Genomic DNA, 24829 nt, shown 5'->3' on the forward strand with positions numbered 1-24829 from the left:
AAACAAATATGTATACACGAAATTTTTCCTCAGCCTCATCAAAGAAAAAAAAGTCATAAATGAGTAGTAACATTAAACATCTGTTTCAGTGGAAAAACAGCATCTAAAAACCAGGTCATTTGAAAGACGCGATCCAAACATTATTATCCTGAGCATATTTGTAATTTTTTATTTATTTTTATAGAAAAATGAATGACTTGAACATCTGGTAAAACTTTTTTCTTTTGTTATGTCTGTTATGCCTCTCTTTCAACAAACTAGACAAAATATAAACTGCCTTTCCATTAAATAAAATGTTCATGAAGTGACAGATATCTTTTTAACGGCTGCTATTATATAATAGCCAAATGATATGTCTGACCAGTATTTTAACCGACCTATATACAAATAAATACTTGCATGGGGAAAGCGCCGGTGACTACCAGTAACAATATACAAGCTGATTACGACTATATTGTGATACTATAAAAAAATACGATGTAGTTTTACTGCCAACGCATAGCGGCACAGTCTTGATGACATAATTACTCAGCACCATGCATACATATATACGCAAAAAAAAAACCCCAAACGCCAGTCAGTAAGATCATGGTTAGATTCTTTGTTTTTCCTTCTAAATATAGCCGGGCTAAGAGGGACTACTCTTAGTGATATGTAGTCTCCCCTTTGCATTGTTATGATGGCTGACGGGACTTGTAGTATCAGAAGCGGATTGACAAAAAGACTTGGATAGCTGTTTTGTGGTCAAAGTATTGTTCAGATCGTTGGCGTGTGCGTGCCCCCCACTTCCGGTTAATCTACACATATACATCATCAAGAATGTATATGGATATCGAAAGTGGTTCAAAAGTACCCAGGAGAAAGTGGAAAGGTGCAAATTGTTGCATTATTGGGTGCCATGCTACTCAAGCGAGGTGTAGAGGATTGTCATTTATATCTATTCCAAAAGCTGGCGAAAGCGAAGATCAAGACAAGTGGAGGGCGTCTTTGATTCAGGCCATTAATCGGTATGACAAGAACTTCAACCCGAACAAAGCCAAGATCTGCTCACGACATTTCATGGAAGGCTGCGTAAAATACGGTTCGTGTCGATTATTTTACTCTTTTGTCATATAAACTTTTTTCCAGTTCAATCTCTTGTTCGAATTTTAAACACTTGCGTAGTCTGTATTTTATTGGGATAAATCATGTGTGTGTATATATATATATATCGTTATTATATTGTCGATACATCAAGCTTATTTATTTTGTGTCCAGTTTAGGCTTGCTAGATAATTTCTAATTCTATATTTTCAGGTCCAACGGGAAAATGCAGTGGCCTCGTTCCTTGGAGCTTGCCCACTCGTTGGATGCCAAGCCAACCACATGAAACACCTGAGTACAATCTTCTTTGTAAATCCATGGTTACTGAGCTTAATCAAAACAAAAATCAGGATTCTAAACTTACAATGACATGGAAAGAGGGCTACAGGATTGTGGACTTGTGTGAGCTGGCTCGACAGATGAACTGCAAAATATGCAACTCTCTTCTAGATTTAAAACAGACACAAGCAGAAATAAGAACAGGCCTTGCAAGTATACTATATATTGCCTGCCAGTGTGGTGTCATAAATCACATTCGCACAAGCAAAAGGCAGCAGGATGATACTGGGAGAGCATCAGCTTACCTCATCAATGTTAAAGCTTCTATCTGTAAGAACCAGTTTAAATTCCATCAAGCTTTGCTTATCAACAAAATTATTCTCCATTATTAATGATGAGTGGATGTTACCACCATAGACAACAACTTAAAGTGAAAAAAATAGGAAAGAGAACAGATGCCGACTGTGAATCAGAATAGTGTGTGTGTGTGTGCACACACATGCATGCATATGTGCACATCTGTGTGCAAGAGACAGTGGCTTTGTGAGCAGTGTGTGTATATATATCTCAGATATTAAGATGCTTGGACTTGAACATCCTGAGAAATATTATGCCCTCTTCATCAGTCCAGCTCATGTTTGGCATGCATTTTGTGTGAGAATGCAAATACTAATCATCAAAGGAGTTCCACAATGCCATAAATTATTATACAAGCATTTATTTTGATCTTTTCAGTCTTTTTTCTTATAATAGAAACTTTTCTTTCCCTCATTTTTAACCTTCCTGTAACGAGTGATGAATCAGTTTCAGATGAAGAACTATACAATTCAGCTTAAACCTTCATAAACTATACATTATACATTATCTCATGTATGTATCTTTCTTTATTACACTATTTTCTAGGTATGCGACACTGCAGATTAAAGACAGAAAAGGTGTGCAATTTCTTTGCTGAAATGGGGATCCCAGCAACAGCAGAAACTTTGAACACAGTTTCACAAGAGACAGCAGCCATTAGCTTAGCTGAAAACATTTCACAAATTGAAACATTTTCTACGTATAGTGGTATTCAGTCTCATATAAGACATGAAAATGAGGCAGCATCTACTAAGGTTCAAGAGACTATGCAATCTCGCAATGTGTTACATGGTGAAACAACTCTAATGCCTGATGTGGCTGATATAAAAACAGAAACAGAGACAGATGATGAAACAAGCATAGTAGAGTCTCAAGAGAATTTGGATTTTCAAGTTCACCATGAAACAAGTGAGGTGAAAGGCAGTGATTTAGTAGACACATCTGAAGCTTTTACTCACACAAAGAGTGTTCCAGTGATGCTGATACCTGTAGCAACTAAAAGACCTCTGTATATGTTAAACCTACAAGGACCTAAAGAGTTCAATCTATGTGATTTTCGTAAAAGTCAGATTGGAAATGATATCTTTGGATGCAATGAAAGCAAGGAGCAGAAGAATGGGGAAACATTGTCTTTGGAATGGGCAAGAATCCTCTTTACGGTCCATGCCAGCATCGGTGATCGATACAACATATGAGGTAAATTAACTTCATTTAACTTTTTGGCTTTTTATATAATTGCAAATTATTGTATGATTAAGAATTTACCTCAATATCATTTTGTTAGATTTGGATACCCATAGTTTAAGAAGCATTTTAATATAATAATAATGATCAGTGATTTTATATTTTATAGTTCCTCTTTACCCTTGCCAACCTTTAACAGAGGCAGATACCCATTCCTGCCAGCTGGATCGACTAGGGGAACTTTGCTGTGCTAATCAGGCATTGAACCAGCATGCTCAGTTCGAATGCCAGCACTTTAACCACTTGGCTATTCCACTTCCCCATCAATGCATGTAGTACTTGCGTCAGTGGCATGGAATTTAGTCCTAGATACAAACATCCCTTGTCACTATCGCAGTAAACTTCTGTAGAAGAAGAATGACAAAGATTATGATGATGGAGTTCTCTTCCTCCTTTTTGACTACACAATGCTAGTGAAGTATCTGACTACTAACTGCACTTATCAACACTGCATACGTGCGTAATAAAGTGAACACTGCAGAACTAGAAGTGGCACCACGACACTGCAACTGTACCAAGAGAGTAGATGCTGTCTGGTTAATACTATGGTCAGCTTACATGCAGTGATGCAGTCATTGTCTATTCCCCCTTTTCACAGAGGCGGTCCTGTCACATAAGGTTAGCACCTGTCACCAGTACAATAAGGGTTGGCTGTCCTGGATTCATCTCTTGTCTTGTTCTTTCTCTGCATGTGGCATCTGTTTATAGGCCTGCCTGCCTTGCCAGGATATAGCCTTAGTTGCTGGCTACCTGTAAAACACCAATGCCCTTCACCCCTTTGACTTGACTGTTTAAGCTGTAGTAAGACTGACAATCAATAAAGTTTAAAGTCGTAGATGAGAAACAAAAAAGGTCAAACAAAAGGCACTCAAATCAAAACAGAAAAGTGCAGAGACAGCAAGCCACCTCTTGTAAAGTGAGGAGACATGTATCAAAACTTCAAATTTAAAGTATTTTCTCATTTTTAAGTTATTTTTTGTTGTTGCTAATGCTCTAACTTTGATTTTTTAATAGTTTCATTTTTTTAAATAAACCTCACTTCATGATGTTGACTGGCTCTTTCTTGTATTTTTTCAACCAGAATCACACTGATGCCAGAAGCAACACTGACTCTATTGCTTCAAACCACCAACACCTTGTGGAACTTTTAAGAACAAATCATTTCAGGAGTCGTTCTCAAAAAGGTGAATCTAAAAACTATGTAATAAATGATGTGTGTGCACCCTTTAAATGTGGTGAGTGTGGTGCTAGGTTTGCTTTAGAAAAGCACTTAAATTGCATAAAAAAGTTCACTCTTCCAAGAGTCCCATCATCAAACTTGAGGGTCCAGATTGTTCTGTTAAAAATAATGAGAGACAAAACAAAGACATTGAGAAAAGAGATGAAAGTGCCTTTAAAAGTGCTAATACAAATTTTCAACAACAGGCTGATCTTGCGCTGGAAAGGTCCAACAACTGTGACAAAACAGAGCTTCATTTTTACCCTAAGTATTGTGAAACCAGCAAAAAAGACAAATGGATCTGAGGTGGTGAATGTTTATCAGCATGCACAGTCCCATACTGAAGCTGAAAAAGATCATATGTCAACGATTCCCACACTTACAAAAATGTTTCCTTGCTCAGAATGCAGTCTTATGGTGACTACAGCAAGAAGTTTGAGGAACCATATGAAGACTCACACGGGTGAAAAGCCATTCAAGTGTGAAGCTTGTGAAAAGTCTTTTGGAGAACGCAATGCTTTAAGAAAACACTTTCTGCGAACACATAGTGAAAATTTGCCTCATGTTTGCCAAGATTGTGGTAAAGGTTTTGCATTTCCATCTGAACTGAATCAGCATCAAGTTATTCACACTGGTCAGAAAGCCCATACCTGCCAAGAATGCAAAGCTTCTTTTACTTATGCCAAAAATTTACATCTTCATATGAGGATTCACACAGGTGAAAGATCTTTCTCATGTGAAGTTTGTCAAAAATCATTCAGACAATCAAGTCATTTACACAGACACATTAGGGCACATAGTGGAGAAAGGTCTTTTCTTTGTCAAGACTGCGGGAAAACATTTACAAGTAAGGATAACTTAGATGTTCATTATAGAATTCACACTGGAGAGAGACCATATAGATGCCCATCCTGCCCCGCCACTTTTCGTCTTAGTGGAAGTCTTAACCTGCATATGAATATTCACACAGGTGAAACATTTTTGTGTGATATTTGCCAAAAGTCATTCAAAAGCTTACAATATTTTAAAGAACACAAAAAAGTACATGATGGAGAGGAATTCCTGTGTCAGGAATGTGGGAAAACATTTATTAGCAAGCAACAACTAAGGATTCATCAAAGAATCCATGCTGTGTCATTGAACAGCAAAGATAACAAGATAAAGATAAAGAAAAGTTATTCTTGCAAGCTATGCAATGCTACTTTTACTTTAGCTAGCAATGTGTATCGGCATAAAAAGATTCACATGGGCATCAAGCCTTACTCCTGCAAAATTTGCCACAAGCAGTTTCGGGATTCAAGCTGTTTGAAATCTCACATGCGAGTACATTTCAAGAGCTGACCCATAAAGGGGCTACCTCAACAGAAAAGACACCATCTTGCTGCACTCTGATCAAGTTGCTCATTTTCTGACATACCTACACAATGATCTGTGTCCGTTACTTGTACTCAGTTGTGGGTGGACCTGGTGATTTGCAGTAATAATGGTCCATGTGCACCACCATGACCTGTTCTGCTCCCCTTTTAGAAGGTCTCCCAACTGGTGGCCTGTCGACTGCTTGATGTTACATCACTTCTTCTGTTTGTCTCATCGATGGCCTCACTCTACCCATCCTTGGAGGACCGTCTTGGGCAAATACAATGATCAGTTGTATTGTGAAAGAAGAATGCAACTGGTAGGGCAGTACCACCTGAAAACAGAAGTCCTACTTGACCAGGTGATGTGAGCAGCTAACCAATGTATTGGCTGATCTACCCTCTGTGGGCACAATCTACACCCAACACAGTCTGTGTAGGGCATGCAAGATTGCAGTGGATGCTTCCCAATGCCTATTCTGTGTCATGCCCTCTGGGGTCAGGTATAGACTCCTGGTTCAGACCCCCAGTTAAGATATAGTTTCTTTGCTTGTGATAGCCTTCCTGAACTTTGCCATAGCTGTCAGGACCAGTGCTAGTTCAATATATCCTTTTGCAGTCTGTGAGGTAGTGTCTATGTCTTTGATAGGGAGTGTGGAAGAGTAATCAAATGAGAAAGAGGGGTAGTGTGTATGTGTATATGTATAGGATAATCCTAATAATTCTTTGTTTTGTTTTTGTTTTTTCTTTCTTCATCAAGTCATATTCCGAGTGCAGTATCACTTGGCCAATAAACAAATTGTTATTATTCTTATTCTTAAAGAAAATAGTTAAATATCTTTGAATGATGTATTGGCAAAGATGTAAATGACCCCAGCATTATATGTAGTACAATTAGATCAAGCTATATAATCAGACACCTTACAAGGGAAAAAAGAATGCATGCATATTTCAGCATATTCAAAGATTCAGTAGTTACAATAAAGCTCCTAAACCAAATATTGCACCAGTTTAGAGAGAGACTACATGAGTAACAGTAGATGGTGACGCTGCTAGTGCTGTTTTTCTGTCATCTGGTAAGCTTATAAAATGGATTATTTACTGGAAGCTGTTTCTTCTTTATCTAACCTATATTTTTTTTCCTTTTACATTATTGGTTACAGAATATTAATTGTTATTTAGGTTTTGCATTGTATAACTTTTGAAGGATCACAAATCCCAATAAATGTACATGTATAAGGTACATGAGTTTTGAAGAACAAAACCAAGTACAAACTGAGAATAGATTGCTCTCTGTATGAATATATAGAAGACACTAGTTCAAGGGAGCGTAATTTTTTTTAAATCCATGAAGAATTGTCTTTATCTGTGCAAAGTCATAATAAAAGTATATAGAAATAAGTTTGTGTATGTGTGTGCCTGAGAAGGGGTGCTTAATTCATATGTTCGTAGCCTAGCTGCTAAGTGTGCGCTCAACTGTGAAACTGAAGGTTTTCATGATATGACATTATACAGCCTACAGGCTTGCCCCCTTTTTGTGATACATATGTAGAGAATAGTAACCGCAGCAAACTAGTCCTAGTATTGGTGAATCATGTAATTTTGTAAACTTAAGTACTGATGTTTACACCAGTATGAGACTTTAAAGATAGATTGCAATCACTTCGAGTTGCTGATCGGCAACTATTTAAAATAAGTTAACATGGGGAAATCGTTTGCGAAAGTAATATCATGAATACTTCCACTCACTGTTTATGCTTTACGCACTGCAGTATCCGGCACAGTACACTTTAATTGATGAACAGTGAGCTTAAGACTAAATTAACTTTTAGCTTTAATTTGTGTACTTGTAACGCACACCATTATTACGACCGAGGTAGGTCGCACTCTGCGCTGACCAGTAATGATAAAGGAAGACAATGGAAGATTAGACTTAGAGACACTGAACTGATGCGGTGTGCAGCCTTGCCATTACACGGAATCTTAGATCAGTCAATATAAGTTCTGCATCCAAAAATATCTGAAAGTTATTCTGACATTTGTATGGAAGCTCAGCTTGCAATCTTCGGTACATTGGCCCAACTTTCGCAAATAGAAATATCGTTCCATCAACACTACTCCTGTGAGAGCACACGCTAACAGTCATTGTAAGCTGAACTTCGTGGAGATACCTTATGTCAGTCATTGCAATCTTTCCTGTATTTCGCAAAAAGCTTGCTGTGATAGCTCAACGTCAAATCTTTCTGATGCAGTTGCAGGAAGGTAATCAGAGTTTAAAGTCGACACTGCCGATGTGTAGATCTAAAATCTAAGTAATGGCAAGACGGCGAAGATGTGAAGGAGAAATAAAATGACCCAGGGAGAGGCGAAAAGTGACGCAAACACAGAAATCCACACAGGAATGTAGCAAATATCATAACAGATGTACTGTACTGATAAAAGTTAAACAACAAACTTCACGTAGATCAACTTATTGAAAAAAAGTTACTTCAACAAAACTTTCAACAAACCGATTATGACCGTTATTTCATATCATGTTATACGCTCAGCTTGCAGACGATTCTTTTTTCTAGAACGAGGCTTGTCTGCGCACAGCTTCCGGTCCAGCAACAGGACGACTAACATGGCTATGTCAGTTGAGTCGGCGAGAGGATCAACAATATATAAAAGGTCAAGAGGTGGTTCATACTGCTGCGTGGTAGGATGCCACTGTTCAAGTATCAAGTGTTTCGGTTTAAGTTTTTTTTCCTTTCCGCGGGCAGGTGTATCGAAAAAGCAAGACGAGTGGCGAGCGGCTCTCATTCATGCTATAGGCCGTTCAGACAAAAGTATTCCATTGAGCGCGAAGATTTGTTCAAGGCACTTTGAAGAAGAGTGCATAAAAAAAGGTAATGATCTTATTGATTGCTTACTTATTCACCTCTTACTCTCCATCTCATCTCTGTACAAGCTTTTAGTTTGCGACTGTTAGATCATTTTTGTTTTCACGAAACCGAAGTTTCGGTATAACGTGGGAAACATGAAAAAGCTGAACACATACAACTCACGCTTTATTTTTGGTTTTAGTAATAATAATAATAAAAATACCACGAAAATTTACTGCTAAATCATTCAGCAACACTAGAAGACCCAGCGTCTGCATTCCTCGCTGGGAATGCGATTCTGGGTAGGAAAAAATGTCTCCACTTAGACTCAAGACCGAAAAGTCAAATCGTCCTAAGCCCAAAAGACGAATCGATCACCGATGAAACAAGTAGCAGTTAAAGTCAAATATTATCAAATGAGCCATACTTTGTTCGAACAATATAGATATGCAATACTGCTGCCTGTTTTAAACAGAACCATGCTGATAAGTTTAGCCACCATTTTACTAAACAAACATGGCCGCTTGGCAATACGCATGCAGAGAACTTATCTTACAATGGCAAATTAGCGTGATTTTTCTCTTTAAACAATCTTTTAAACTTAATGTTTTGTCATAATTTTATTGTGAACTTGTATATTGACTTTTGTTTTTTTTTGGTAGTAGTATTTCATTCAAGGACTTCGGTACTCAGCTCGAAACACATCACGCTACAGTAAGGAACGGACACCACAGTCGTTAATTGTGAAACCCGCTTCACACAAAAAAAGTTAAAAATGTGCTGTATAAATCCACATTATTATTAATTTATAGTCATGATGTGTTTACTGTAAACAGCCTCAGGCTTTAGAGACTGGTCTGGACGATCAAGGTGACAAATGTACTCAGGTCACTTGGTGCTGGCTGTCAATGTAGTCTAGACTTTGTTTTGATGGTCACAAGGGTGTCGCGGGCATGCGACATGGCAGAGACGAACTTGTATTACACGTCCCTGGTTAAATGTCCACCCGATCAGCGACGTTTCTGAGACAACAATCAACTAACGAATAATTAGACCAGTCCACACCAGTCATTTGAGCCCGGGACAGTTGACAGTATACACAGCATGACTATCAATTACAAATAAAAATATGAATTTCAGTTGCATTTTTTAAAGTGGGTTTCTCAGTTGACGACAGGGTGTCGGTGCTCTACTGTAGTGTGATGTGCTTCGAGCTAAATGAGTGCCCAATCAGTGACATCTCTGCATATAATAATAATTTAAAATAAAAAAGAATCAAAATACAAGTTCACAATAAAATGATGACTAAAATCTGAGCTTGTGTGTCTATATTGTTCAAATAATGTATGACTTTTTTGGTAACATTTGACTTTAAAAGCTACTTGTTTCATCGGTGACTGATTCACCTTTGCGGCTTGGGATGATTTTATTTTTCAGTCTTCATACAAAATGGACAAATCTGTGGAGCAAAATTACCTATTGCTGTTATAACAATCATGCCACTCATTACGCTACTCAGGAAGTGTTCTGATTAAATATTCTTCTTCTTGTTTAAAAACTCAGTCTATATGAATAGACAAAGATCAACACCAGTGACATGCTTTCAGCTCACACACCCCTCTGTCACCACAGATGATTAAAGATATATCTTAGCCTGTAACACAGTATCAGAGTTAATCAAGAATAGAAAATATCTAAATTATTGTATTGATGTTTCACTTTCTGTGTGGGGTTTTTTTGTGGGGTATTTTGTAAAGTATATCAGCTCATACATTTTTTTAATTTTATTTTATGTTTCATTATTCATTCACTTTCACATTTTTAACAGGTCCTTCTGGAAAATTATCAGTACTAGTTCCTGGGAGCATGCCAACTAGATGGATGCCGGAACAATCATTTAAAACTTCCAAAACAGCTAGACCTAAACCTGTAAGTGTAATTTTTAACTTTTAAAAAGTATTTTACTTTAAAAAGCCCAGGACATAAAATGACTTTATTCTGATGGGTTAAACTATGAATACTCGTGTGTCTACTATTTGTAGACAGAATCTAAGTTCTTTTTCTGCACATGAAGACTTATGCATTATCAGAAATATTGTGAATAATTCTCATAAGTGTGCAGCCATGGCAAACAAGTAGGAAGGAGAAACCCAATGATTAAGAAAAGTATTATACTATGAAGGTAAATCCTAATTTATTTTATAACAATTAAATATAATTTAAAGCATGAGTTTGAGATTAGATAATTAGCAGCAAATATTTTAAAATTTGTCACATATCTCCCTTCAGAAGGTGCGGGAGCCCCCTATCGTGCCAGTTCGTATCTGCTACACCAGCTTCATGGACATGAAGAAGGATTTGACTCATCTACCTCCTCAGTGGATTATCATGAAAAATTCCGAAGATGATGTAGTGCTTGGCATGTTGTCAAGTAAAACTGAAGAAGTGCATGTGAAGGTGAGCTTTTCAGCAACAACTGGGTTACAGGCAAATGTGAGTGTGTTTCAAATGCCTGCACCATGGCTTGCAAGAGACATTGAAATGGTTAGGCTTAAAACATTTTTGAAAGAACTGGGTGAAAAGACTCTCTGCACTGGTGTCACTGAAACTGATCTGCAACCATTAGCTGAAATTAAAATCACTGATGAGAAGTATTTTCGACACATTACATATGTCTATGAGAATGGTAAGATCTGTTCCTGTTCATGTGTAAGGGCAACTACCTGTTTGCTGATGGTGAGTACTGCAGAAAAAACGTGCAAAGATTGTTTATTGGTCAAGAAGACACTCCATGAAAGAAAAAACAGGCAAGAAGCAATAAAACCAAATGATCCTCTCCGTGGTAGAGTCATTGTTGTGAGAAATCTCAATTGCCGCCTTCTTTATCCACAAAAAAAGGCAGAGGCCAGAAGCAACACACACTCATTTGCATCAAACAACAAACTTTCTGATGTTTCTTCTTTAAAACCAAATCACTTCAGGAAAACTGTACGGAGATGTGGAACTAAAAACCTTTGTTATAAACGATAAGTGTGCTCCATTTAAATGTGATGAATGTGGTGCAAGGTTTGCTTTGGTAAAAGCACTTAACTTGCATAAAAAAGCTCATTCTCACAAATCAAGTCTTCCTATTGAAAGTGAAGGACAAGAGTGTTCTGTTGAAAGTGATAGACAAAATGAAGACATTGAGAAAAGAGATAAAGCAGACCTAATGCTAAAAAGTATAGGATTTCAGGTTGATGAAAAGACTGACAGTTATCAGAAAGAAGGGGATCATTCATACTCTGAGAATTGTGAAACCTGGAACAGACAGACAAGTAGATCTGAGATAACACCTGATAAAGCAGACCTAGTGCTAAAAAGTATGGTATTTCATGTTGATGAAAAGACTGACTGTTGTCAGAAAGAAGGGGATCATTCATACTCTGAGAATTGTGAAACCTGGAACAGTCAATCAGAGGGATCTGAGATAAAACATCTTCCGCCATTTCATCAGGCAAATCACATGAGGACTCATGCCCAAAGGCGTGGCATAAAAATGTATGTTGTAAATGATTTGTGTGCTCCCTTTAAATGTGGGGAATGTGGCGCTAGGTTTGCATTGGCAAAAGCACTGACAATACATAAAAAGGTTCACTGTAACGGATTCTCCAATCTCATCGTTAAAGGTGATGGACAAGAGCATTCCGTCAAAAATGATGAGACACAAAGGGAAGACGCTCAGAAAAGAGACGATGAAACCAGCAAAGAGTCTGACATAAAGTTTCAGGAAACAGCTGAGAATATCAACTGTCATTCTATTAAACAAACTGACTCCAGTCAGAAAGAGTCTTGCCCACCTGCTAATGATCCTTGCATAGCAGGTGACATGCAGACAAGTGAGTCTGAAGCAATGTGCAATGTTTTCAAGTCTGCTCAAATTGAAGATCAACTAGCAGGGAGTTGCAAGTACTGTTGTGCTGGAGAAAGATGCGAAAAGTGCCTATCTAGCAGCTTAGAAAAACATTTGAAAACACACCTTGTTGAAAGACGTTTCCCTTGCCTGGAATGCAGTGCTGAATTCAGCAAGAAAAAAGCTTTAAAAAATCATATGGCAAGGATGCATGCAAAGAGAAAGACATTTTCTTGCCCAGAATGCCTTGTTACCTAAGCACATCACACAGTTTGAAGAATCATATCAGGATACACACAGGTGAAAAGCCCTTTCAGTGTGAAATTTGTAAAAAGTTGTTCAGAGATTGCAGTGCCTTAAGAAAACATTATATGCGAACACATAGAACTTTGTCACATGTTTGCCAAGATTGTGGGAAAGTTTTCCTTTTGTTTATGACCTGAATCAGCATCGAATTATTCACACTGGCCAGAAAACCCACACCTGCCAAGAATGCAAAGCTACTTTCACCTATGCCAGAAATTTAGCTCTGCACATGAGAATTCATACAGATGAGCGCTCTTTCTTCGTGTGAAATTTGTCAAAAATCATTCAGACAATCAAGTCATTTGAAAGCACACCTCAGGACGCATAGCAAAGAACGGTCATTCCTCTGTGAAGATTGTGGGAAGACATTTGCAAGTAAAGATTACTTAGTTGTTCATTATAGAACTCACACTGGAGAGAGACCCCATAAATGCCCTTCCTGTCCGGCATCATACAGTCAACGTGGATGCCTTGTACATCATATGAGAATACATACAGGTGAAATGTTTTTGTGTGATATTTGTCAAAAGTCATTCAGAAGTTTACAGTATCTTAAAAAGCATAAAAATATACACAGTGGGGAAAAATTCCTTTGTCAGGATTGTGGAAAAACTTTTTTTAGCAAATATCGATTGAAAACTCATCAAAAAATCCATGAAGGGTCATCTGACAACAAACACATTCACATGAGCGAGCAATTTATATCAGCATAAAAAGATTCACATGGGCATCAAACCCCTTTTCTTGTGTTATTTGCCACAAGCCATTTCGTGATCCAAGCTGTTTGAAGACTCATATGCGGGTACATTCCAAAAATTGACCTTTGCTATTTATAGAGATAGAAGAGATCTTGGACTATCATGCCAAATTTGCCTGTTAGGTTGCTGTTGAATATCAGATGTCTTTAAAGAAAAAAAAGTACTTGTCATAGTTATGAAGTCCTTGCATCCATGACCCCCTTTTCCCTTTATTTCAATACAGTGAGGATTGGCTGTCCTGGGTTCAGCTCTTGTCTTGGGCACACTGTTCTTTCTCTTTATGTGGCATCTGTTTATAGGCCTGCCTGCCTTGCCAGGATATAGCCTTAGATGCTGGCTCCGCATAAAACACCAATATCCCCCCACCCCCGCCTTCCTTCCCCCTTTATTTGCAATGTTTCTATTATGCATTGATGTAGGGATATATGACAATAAATGGGCTAGTACTTGTATCACTCATTCAACATCTGGTTTATCTTCATCTTTTTTTTTTCTTCCTGGTTTGTTGTTAGTGTTTTATGTCATGTCAACAGCTTGAGCTAAATGAGGCAAGATCTGAACTTACAGTGTTAACTTTTTCAGTGACAAATTTGTCCATCACACCTCAAGACTGCCTCTTTTTCATCCTGTTGTTGTGTACATTTTCCCAAAGGACTTAATTGCTAACTATGTCTAATATCAATTAATACAAATTGCCATTGTACTGTTTATTGTAAAGCAGAAATGTCATTTCTATCTTTATAGAAACCTAACTTATTGCAGTTATTAAATATCTTAGAATGTGCTTGCCTTCTTTAGTTCCTACATTACACATCAAATGAATTTTGCTTATGTCCTTTCCTCATCATCCATCGCTTGAATTATTTTTTATTGTCTAGCATTTATTTTCCATTAACGCATTACAGGCCTAACACATTACATGCTTAAACAATTCATACAACTGCACTATAACAAGCATATATAACAATACAACAAACATGAGATATTGCATGTCAAAATATATATATGAAAGTCTGGTCACTGTTTAAATTCTAGTCAACAAGTTGCATATAATGTAGCCATTGTTTTACAATTTTGTCTTCTTTCATTTCCAATGTTGCATTAAAAATTTCAAGTTTATATCTATGCTGCAGTATCCTAATGAATGATTGTCTGGGGGGTGGGGTATTTTTTTTTTAATCTGCGAGAGTATATGCATGATTTAGCAACCAGTAAAATTAAATCCAGTACTGCATCTGTCTTAAAGTTATGACTCCAATAACAATATTTTCTACTCCTATCTGTTTAATACATTCTTCTAACTGTGAGTAGAATTTTTGGTCATCCTTATATTTGGTCCGTATACACTACGAATTAAAAAAGTCTTTCCCTAATATTTTTATCACTGCCATCGCATAAGTTCCTCCGTTATCTCTGTAAATGTTTTTAATTGATAATTCAAAGTTATAAATAAATAGAATTGCTACCCCATGCGAGTAAGAAGTATATGATGCAAAAAGGCAGGAGTGACCCCATTCTGCAGAAATCATTTTTTGCTGCTTCTGTTCGAAATGTGTGTCCTGTAACAGGTAAATTGAATAAGAATTATTAGGTAAATAATGAAAACGTATCACATCTTTCCTTTTTTGCATGTCAACTAGGGCCTGACAATTCATTGATGCAAAAGTTTTATTAGCAATGAATAAAGAATATAAAATTATTGCTGTCTTTACGCTCATTTGAGAAATAAGACGGGTGTAATATGGAGGCTTATGTACCTGGTGCTGTTAGGGAAACCATTTTTTTTCAATCCACAAATGGTGTGCACACAAATTCTTCAAGGAGGAAATGGTTTGGGGTAAAGTTTTTTGGTAGATTCTGTACTGGTCACTATCCATCATCGCTCTTCTAGATTTCATATTTCTGCAATACAAGAACTAAGATAATTTAGCAGTATCGATGCTGGATGTCTAAAAGAGGATCAGTAAAGTTACTTTAAGAAATTATGTGCGTTATACACTTTAATGTATTGCGGTCAGAAATAACTCAAGTGGTTCAACTTTATTTACAGTGTCACTGCAGCCCACATTTGCTCACATATTTACATAGAAAAGAAAATATATCACACCAAATTTGCGTTCAGCAATGGAAAATCAGTGTGCTTTCAAACTTCTGAAATCCATGGGACAAAGTTTATTACATAGGTTTAAAGTCAGGGTTCAATTTTAGTGACTCACTTGATTTTTATCCGTATAAATAAATATGTATGCATGAAATTTTTCCTCAGCCTCATTAAAGAAGAAAAATCATAAATGAGTAGTAACATTAAACATATCTGTTACAGTGAAAAAACAGCATCTAAAAAACAGGTCACTTGAAAGAAGTGATCCAAACATTACTATCCTAAGGATATTTGTAATTTTTTATTTATTTATTTTTATACAAAACTGGATGACTTGAACATCTGGTAAAACTTTTTTCTTTTGTTATGTCTGTTATGCCTTTTTTCAACAAACTATATAAAATATTAAATAAAATGTTCATGAAATATCTTTTCAATGGCTGCTACTATTATATGATCACAAAATGATGTGTGTGACAAGTATTTTAACCGACCTATACACAAAGAGTCATGAAAACATTGAGTTTTTATTCTTTAAATACTGGCTGAAGGATCACAAATCTCAATAAATGTACATGTATAAGGTACATGAGTTTTGAAGAACAAAACCAAGTACAAACCGAGAATAGATTGCTCTTTGTATGACTTTATAGAAGACACTAGTTCAAGGGAGGATAATTTTTTTTAAATCCATAAAGAATTGTCTTTATCGGTGCTTAATTCATATGTTCTTAACCTAGCTGTCAAGTGTGCTGAACTGTGGAACTAAAGGTTTCCATAATTTGAGGACTAAATGGAACATTTAGACATTAATTTTATTCATTTACCCTATGAGGAGAAGAGGAATTGACATTATAAAGCCTACAGGCTTGCCCCCTTTTTGTGATATATAGAGAATAGCAACTGCAGCAAACTAGTCCTAGTATTGGTGAAACGTGTAATTTTGTAAACTTAAGTATTGATGTTCACACCAGTATGAGACTTTATAGATAGATCGCAATCACTTCGAGTTGCTGATCGACAACTATTTAAAATAAGTTTACATGGGAAAATCGTTTGCGAAAGTAATATCATGGATACTTCCACTCACTATTTATGCTTTACGCACTGCAGTATCCGGCACAGTACACTTTAATTGATGAACAGTGAGGTTAAGACCAAATTAACTTTTATCTTTAATTTGTGCACTTGTAACGCGCAGCATTACGACCGAGGTAGGTCGCACTCTGCGCTGACCAATAATGATAAAGGAAGACAATGGAAGATTAGACTTAGAGACACTGAATTGATGCGGTGTGCAGCCTTGACACAACTACTGTGAGAGCAACACGAATATCATAACAGATGTACTGTACTGATGAAAGTTAAACAACAAACTTCATGTAGATCAACTTATTGAAAAAAAAGTTACTTTGACAAAACTTTCAACAAACCGATTATGACCGTTATTGCATAGCATGTGATACGCTCAGTATGAATACGAACGTGAAGTGCTTGCAGACGATTCTTTTTTCTAGAACGAGGCTTGTCTGCGCACAGCTTCCGGTCCAGCCACAGGGCGACTACAATGACTATGTCAGTTGAGTCGGCGAGAGGAGCAACAATATATAAACAGTCAAGAGGTGGTTCATACTGCTGCGTGGTAGGATGCCACTGTTCAAGTATCAAGTGTTTCGGTTTAAGTTTTTTTTCCTTTCCGCGGCCAGGTGTATCGAAAGAGCAAGACGAGTGGCGAGCGGCTCTCATTCATGCGATAGGCCGTTCAGACAAAAGTTTCACTCCAATGAGAGCGAAAATTTGTTCAAGGCACTTTGAAGAAGAGTGCATTAAAAAAGGTAATGATCTTATTGTTTGCTCACTTATTCACCTCCTACTCTGCATCTCATTCCTGTACAAGCTTTTATTTTGCGACTAAGGCTTAGATCATTTTTGTTTTCACGAAACCGAAGTTTCGGTATAATTCGCCCCACAGCTAGGTCCACTTTTACTCAATACCGAAAAGCCAAATCGTCCTAAGCCCAAAAGACGAATCGATCACCGATGAAACAAGTAGTAGTTAACGTCAAATATTATCAAATGAGCTATACTTTGTTCGAACAATATAGATATGCAATACAGCTGCCTATTTCAAACAGAACCAAGCCACCATTTTACTAAACAAAATGGCCGTTTGCGATACGCATGCAGAGAACGTATTTTACAATGGCAAATAAACGTGACTTTTCTCTTTAAACAATCTTTTAAACTTAATGTTTTGTCATAATTTTATTGTGAACTTGTATATTGACTTTTTTTTGGTAGTAGTATTTCATGCAGGACTTCGGTACTCATTTAGCTCGAAGCACATCACGCTATAGTAAGGAACTGACAACCGCAGTCGTCAATTGTGAAACTCGCTTCACACACACAAAAGTTTTAAAACGTGCTGTATAAATTCACATTATTATTAATTTATTGTCATGATGTGTTTACTGTAAACAGCCTCAGGCTTTAGAGCAGTGGTTCATAACCGGGGTTAACCCACCCGCAATTCGTGATGACACTAAAGAAGGATTCGGTGAATTTGCATATGAAACTTGTGGGTTCGGTACCTCAAAAAAGGTTAAGAACCACTGCTTTAGAGGCTGGTATGGGCGATCAAGGTGACAAAGGTACTCAGGTCACTTGCTGCTGGCTGTCAGTGTAGTCTAGACTTTGTTTTGACAGTCACAAGGGAGTCGCGTGCATCGACATGGCAGAGACGAACATGTAAAAAAATCCCTGATTAAGATGACTACCCGATCAGCGACGTTTCTGGACGAACATGCAACTAACAAATAATTATACCAGTCCACAGCAGTCGTTTGAGCCAGGGACGGTTTACAATATACACAACTTGACTATCAATTAAAAATAATATGGATTTCAGTAGCATTTTTTAAAGTGGGTTTCTCAGTTGACGACAGGGTGTCGGTGCTCTACTGTAGTGTGATGTGCCTCGAACTAAATGAGTGCCCAATCAGTGAATCTCTGCATATAATAAATAATAAGAAGCCAAAAAAAAAAAAAATCAAAATACACGTTCACAATAAAATGGTGACAAAAATCTAAGCTTGTGTATCTATATTGTTCAAATAATGTATGACTCTTTTGGTAACATTTGACTTTAAAAGCTACTTGTTTCATCGTGACTGATTCGGTCTTGATACAAAATGGACAAATCTGTGGAGCAAAATTACCTATTGTTGTATATCATGCCACTCATTACGCTACTCAGGAAGTGTTCTGATTAAATATTCTTCTTCTTGTTTAAAAACTCAGCCTATATGAATAGACAAAGATCAACACCAGTGACATGCTTTCAGCTCACACACCTCTGCCAACACAGATGATTGAAGATGGTATCTTAGGCTGTAAACCAGTATCAGAGTTAATCAAGAATAGAAAATATCTAAATTATTGCATTGATGTTTCATTTTCTGTGTGAATTTTTTGCTTGTTTTGTTTGGGTTTGTTTTTTTTTGTTGTTTTTGTGAGGGAGAGTAAAGTATATCAGCCATACATTTTTTAAATTTTATTTTATGTTTCATTATTCATTCACTTTCACACTTTTAACAGGTCCTTCTGGAAAATTCTCGGGACTAGTTCCTGGGAGCATGCCAACTAGATGGATGCCCGAACAATCATTTAAAACTTCCAAAACAGCTAGACCCAAGCCTGTAAGTGTAATTTTTAAACTTTTAAAAAATATTTTACTTTAAAAAGCCCAGGACATAAAATGACTTTATTCCGATGGGTTAAACTATGAATACTCGTGTGTCTACTATTTGTAGACTGAAGCTAAGTTCTTTTTCTGCACCTGAAGACTTATGCATTATCAGAAATATTGTGAATAATTTCTCATAAGTGTGGAGCCTTGGCAAACAAGTAGGAAGGAGAAACCCAATGATTAAGAAAAGTATTATACTATTAAGGTAAATCCTAATTTATTTTTATAACAATTAAATATAATTTAAAGCTTGAGGTTGAGATTAGATAATTAGTAGCATATTTTCAAAATTTGTCACATATCTCCCTTCAGAAGGTACGGGAGCCCCCTTTCGTGCCAGTTCGTATCTGCTACACCAGCTTCATGGACATGAAGAAGGATTTGACTCATCTACCTCCTCAGTGGATTATCATGAAAAATTCCGAAAATGATGTAGTGCTTGGCTTGTTGTCAAGTAAAACTGAAGAAGTGCATGTGAAGGTGAGCTTTTCAGCAACAACTGGGTTACTGGCAAATGTGAGTGTGTTTCAAATGCCTGCACCATGGCTTGCAAGAGACATTGAAATGGTTAGGCTTAAAACATTTTTGAAAGAACTGGGTGAAAAGACTCTCTGCACTGGTGTCACTGAAACTGATCTGCAAACATTAGCTGAAATTAAAATCACTGATGAGAAGTATTTTCGACACATTACATATGTCTATGAGAATGGTAAGATCTGTTCCTATTCATGTGTAAGGGCAACTACCTGTTTGCTGATGGTGAGTACTGCAGAAACAACGTGCAAAGATTGTTTATTGGTCAAGAAGACACTCCATGAAAGAAAAAACAGGCAAGAAGCAATAAAACCAAATGATCCTCTCCGTGGTAGAGTCATTGTTGTGAGAAATCTCAATTGTCGCCTTTTTTATCCACAAAAAAAGGCAGAGGCCAGAAGCAAAACACACTCATTTGCATCAAACAACAAACTTTCTGATGTTTCTTCTTTAAAACCAAATCACTTCAGGAAAACTGTACGGAGATGTGGAACTAAAACCTTTGTTATAAACGATAAGTGTGCCCATTTAAATGTGGTGAATGTGGTGCAAGGTTTGCTTTGGAAAGAGCACTTAACTTGCATAAAAAAGCTCATTCTCACAAATCAAGTCTTCCTATTGAAAGTGAAGGACAAGAGTGTTCTGTTGAAAGTGATAGACAAAATGAAGACATTGAGAAAAGAGATAAAGCAGACCTAATGCTAAAAAGTATAGGATTTCAGGTTGATGAAAAGACTGACAGTTATCAGAAAGAAAGGGATCATTCATACTCTGATAATTGTGAAACCTGGAACAGACAGACAAGTAATTGTGAGATAACACCTGATAAAGCAGACCTAGTGCTAAAAAGTATGGTATTTCATGTTGATGAAAAGACTGACTGTTGTCAGAAAGAAGGGGATCATTCATACTCTGATAATTGTGAAACTTGGAACAGACAGACAAGTAGATCTGAGATAACACCTGATACAAAACCAGAAACTCCATTTAAATCTGGTGAATGTGGTGCAAGGTTTGCTTTGGAAAGAGCACACTTACATAAAAAAGTTCATTCTAACAAATCAGTCTTCCGATTGAAAGTGAAGGACAAGAGTGTTCTGTTGAAAGTGATAGACAAAATGAAGACATTGAGAAAAGAGATAAAGCAGACATAATGCTGAAAAGTATAGGATTTCAGGTTGATGAAAAGACTGACTGCATTCATAAAGAAGGGGATCATTCATACTCTGATAATTGTGAAACCTCGAACAGTCAATCAGATGGATCTGAGATAAGACCTGATACAAAACCAGAAACTGTAGCAGCACAAAATTTAGTGTTTAGATATTCTACAAATACAACCAGAAAGGGTCTTTCATGCCCACAGTGCAGTTATATTGCATGTGGTCCTGCCCGTTTGAGGAATCACATGAGGACACACACAGGTGAAAAGCCGTTTAAGTGTGGAATTTGTGAAAAGTCTTTCACAGAATACAGTGCTTTAGCAAGACACATGCGATTTCACAGTGGAAATTTGCCTCATATTTGTCAAGATTGTGGTAAGCGTTTTCCTTTTCCATCTGAACTGAATCAACATCGACTTTGTCACACTGGCCAGAAGGACCAAACCTGCCCAGAGTGTAAAGCTGCTTTCTCCGATGTAAGGTCTTTAAATCTTCATATGAGGATTCATACAGATGAGCGATCGTTCTCGTGTGAAATTTGTCAAAGATCATTTAGACAGTCAGGTCATTTGCATAGGCACATTAAGTCACACAGAAATGAAAAGTCATTTCTTTGTCAGGACTGTGGAAAAACTTTTGCAAGTAATCAGTACTTAAATATTCATTATAGAATTCATACTGGAGAACAACCCTTTAAATGTTTATCCTGTCCAGCTACTTTTCGTCATCGTCTGACCTTTGTGCATCATTTAAAATATCACAGAAATGAAAGATATTTGTGTGAAATTTGCCACAAGTCCTACGCATCTTTAAAGTATTTTAAAGAACACCATAAAATACATAGAGGGGAGGAATTCCTATGCCAGGAATGTGGAAAAAAATTTCTCACAAAATTGAAACTAAAGAATCATCAAAGAATCCATCAGAAAGTTTTTAGCAACCAGAAAGTAAAGACCTTTTTTTGCGAAACATGCAGTGCTACCTTCAATGATCAAAGCAACTTCGTTCGCCATAAAAGGATTCACACAGGTGTGAAACCTTATTCATGCAAAATTTGCAACAAGCAGTTTAATCAGTCAGGTGGGTTGAAAGCTCACATGCAGGTACATTTGAAACCTTAGCTAAAGAGATGACGTGTACTCCTGCCTGGTCTAGTTTTTATTTTTTTCTACAGTTGTGCTTCATCAGTGACAGCCACTGTTGGTCAGAAGTTCATGATGCTATTTCTGCTGATTGTTGAATGTAGTTCCTGCAGAGAGAGTTCTGTCAAAATTATTTGCATTTTTTTCTTGTGTTATATCAGTGACAACAGCAGCATGATTTTGTTTGTTTAATATGTTAAAAAAAATGTTGATGACCTCTTTTACTCCATATGCTAGTTCCTTCAAGTTAAGTTTAGAATTAGACTAATCCATGAACAACTGTATCCATTTTAAAAAAAATTTCCCCTGATCATTCTTTGTAATAAAGTTTGAGAATGTGTTTATAAAGATCAGGTATTGTTTTCCCAGGACTTAAAAAAAAACAATTGCAAGCATATGTTGTCAACAGTCATTACAAAAGTCACACTAGGAAAAAACTATCAATACCCATCCTGCACAGCCACATTTCTGTTCAGCCCTTAGCATCTGAAGCATTACAGAAATGACAACTATTTATGTGAAATTTGCCAGAAATCCTCCAGATCTTTACTACATCTCAGAAAACGTATAAAAATACTCAGCGAGGAACAACCTTTGACAGGTTTGTGGGAAAACATTTGTCACAAAGTTCAGACTGAAGATTTATCTAAGTGCCCATTCCAGTTTATTTGGCAACTACAATATCAGGCAATATATGCAGTGCTGCTTTCGGTGATTCCAGCAATTTCAGGCAACAAGAGGATTCAGGCTGGTGTAAAACCATATTCATGCAAAATTTGTGACAAGCAGTGTAAACCGTCAAGTGAGTTAAAATCTTGCATTCAGGTATATTTGATTAGGAGAACAAATGTAGGATACCTCAACCATAGAGACATCAACCTGACCTTTGTTTTTTTGCCTACTTATATCTTTAATAAAACAACAGTTTCTAATGAAGAATAATAATGATGATAGCATAAAGAAACCACTTTTTAATTTATAAAATACATCTGGTGAGAGTTTCTTTGACACGGAATAGGGTTGAGAAAGATTTTATTCGTCGTGATCTGTTTTATTTTTTGTTGTGCAAACTTCTTGGTTACAATAAAACCAAAGGGTATGCAGAGCTATCTTTTTATCTATTTTTTTACACAAGTAATTCATACTTGATGTGCTGACAGAAGAGTGGGATGAGTGAGTGTTTTGTTTAATACAGAAACATGTAAAAGGTTATTTGTTGTGGAACTCTTGCTATATAAACCCCTTCTATTTGATGCAAGTTAAGAAAGTTGGAATATGTCAAAGTTGAACATTTAAAATGCAGCTTGTGTTCCAAAACCTGATTGCTGTACAACAGTTTAGTAGCATGATGAAATACTAAATGGGTAGCTGAGACATTACGCTGTTTATATATTGCCTCTTAACTAGCATAGATCCATGAGATGTTTTTCCGTAAACCTTTGTATCAAAAAATGTCAAATACTTACGCATCTACTAATAAACTTTAGAGAGAGGTACAGGTCTGAAATGTTTTTTTCTCAGCAGTCCAAAATAATGCAAACATCAAATAAATAAAGATTATGGACATAATAATAATAATGTTATTGCTAGCAAAGTATTCTGCTCTTAATAATGATGATGATACAAGTAATAGTGGCCTTGTATAGAGCGGTACCCCATGCAAGCCAGGCTCACTATGCGTTACAAAGGAAAAAAGTCAAAACAAAAGAAAAACTATCCTGTTTAGCAACATACAAAAAAGCAAACTTATAAGCAATATCAATATACAGATGGACAAACACAACCTTCAACATTTAAACAGATTTCTCTACATTGTTTCATATGTAAGAGCATTTATGAAAGTGAATAAGCAAGAGCCAACACACCAATGCATGTGATACATGGTAATAAATTATGTTTACAGGGCTGGCTCCTTTCCCATGATATAGCCTTAGTTGCTGGCATGGCATAAAACACCAAAAAACAAAAAAACTGGCTCCTTTCCCATTATATAGCCTTAGTTGCTGTCTCGGCTTAGAACGCCCATACCCATCTGTCCATATGTCCATAAAGCTGATGAGTATAAATAACAGTTTTAGGTTGCTGCTTTCTCAGGGTTTGAAGCCATCTCAGTTTCTGTGCTTTCGTTCAGCTGCCAACCTTAGGGCCTACAGTCATCCAGGACAAAGTGGACGGATGGAGAAAAAGAACATGAACAGTATTTAAAGATAGAGTAAGTGGTTCATCAACATCACCATGCTGCCGTATTTCTTGATCACAAAAATCTTAGCCGCAACATTTGAGTGACTGTAATTCTCTCCAGTGTTTCAACGCCATGTTCATTCGATGTTTGTGCTCATGGAAAGTGCAGCATCAGGTGCATCTTCGTCACTGTTGGCAGGTAGCGCGAAAAATAATTACTGCTACCTGCCGAATAAATATGTCATCGAGATCCATATTAGCTGACGAGGGAGCAACATCTGGGGCCATAGTTATGAATCAGAGGTAACTTACCTTAGCACAGGTGTAGGTAACGTCCGGCCTTCGAAGTAAATTGGTCTGACCTTGTCAGCGCAACCGCAGGCGAGACAAAATTCAATAAATTGAGGGCTTTTTTCATGACAATACATTTACATTAACTGCATCATAATAATAATGTACACTATGAAATAATGTGCTGGAGAAACAGTTCCAGGCATCACATTAGGGGCGATTTATTTCAATGTTTGACCAAATATACCATAAATTTCGGTCTTTTTAGCGCACCTGTATATAACCCACTAAATTACAACAAAAAAATATCT

General features: G+C 36.9%; 3 protein-coding genes across 5 annotated transcripts; all 3 read left to right on the forward strand.

The window, feature by feature from the left end:
- Positions 1-632: 632 nt before the first annotated feature.
- On the forward strand, positions 633-10792 carry LOC112567989 (zinc finger protein 879-like). 3 transcript variants are annotated; one of them, XM_025244959.1, is made up of 7 exons: positions 633-1081; positions 1297-1692; positions 2266-2916; positions 4046-4148; positions 8112-8426; positions 10231-10331; positions 10692-10792. In XM_025244959.1, the coding sequence occupies exons 1-3, from the start codon at positions 820-822 to the stop codon at positions 2913-2915; spliced, it is 1308 nt and encodes a 435-aa protein (XP_025100744.1). In that variant the 5' UTR covers positions 633-819; the 3' UTR covers position 2916; positions 4046-4148; positions 8112-8426; positions 10231-10331; positions 10692-10792. The 3 variants fall into 3 exon arrangements, with proteins under 3 accessions (XP_025100744.1, XP_025100743.1, XP_025100745.1); XM_025244958.1 differs by lacking the exons at positions 8112-8426; positions 10231-10331; positions 10692-10792 and having other exon boundaries at positions 4046-6939; XM_025244960.1 differs by lacking the exons at positions 633-1081; positions 1297-1692; positions 2266-2916; ... (1 more) ...; positions 10231-10331; positions 10692-10792 and adding an exon at positions 4390-6939 and having other exon boundaries at positions 4090-4148.
- On the forward strand, positions 10284-23540 carry LOC112568501 (zinc finger protein 271-like). The gene is given in 9 exon segments (XM_025245811.1): positions 10284-10331; positions 10692-10859; positions 11117-11138; positions 11384-12350; positions 12703-12850; positions 12852-13307; positions 19520-19687; positions 20538-20545; positions 20807-23540. Coding segments are annotated over 9 exon segments (3204 nt in total). The 3' UTR covers positions 22026-23540.
- LOC112567993 lies at positions 16336-20899 on the forward strand. The gene is made up of 3 exons (XM_025244967.1): positions 16336-17294; positions 19057-19157; positions 19520-20899. The coding sequence occupies exons 1-3, from the start codon at positions 17027-17029 to the stop codon at positions 20438-20440; spliced, it is 1290 nt and encodes a 429-aa protein (XP_025100752.1). The 5' UTR covers positions 16336-17026; the 3' UTR covers positions 20441-20899.
- Positions 23541-24829: the final 1289 nt, after the last annotated feature.

Source organism: Pomacea canaliculata, linkage group LG7 (genome assembly GCF_003073045.1).
Source record: "Pomacea canaliculata isolate SZHN2017 linkage group LG7, ASM307304v1, whole genome shotgun sequence".
In the NCBI taxonomy this organism is placed as follows: Eukaryota; Metazoa; Mollusca; class Gastropoda; order Architaenioglossa; family Ampullariidae; genus Pomacea; species Pomacea canaliculata.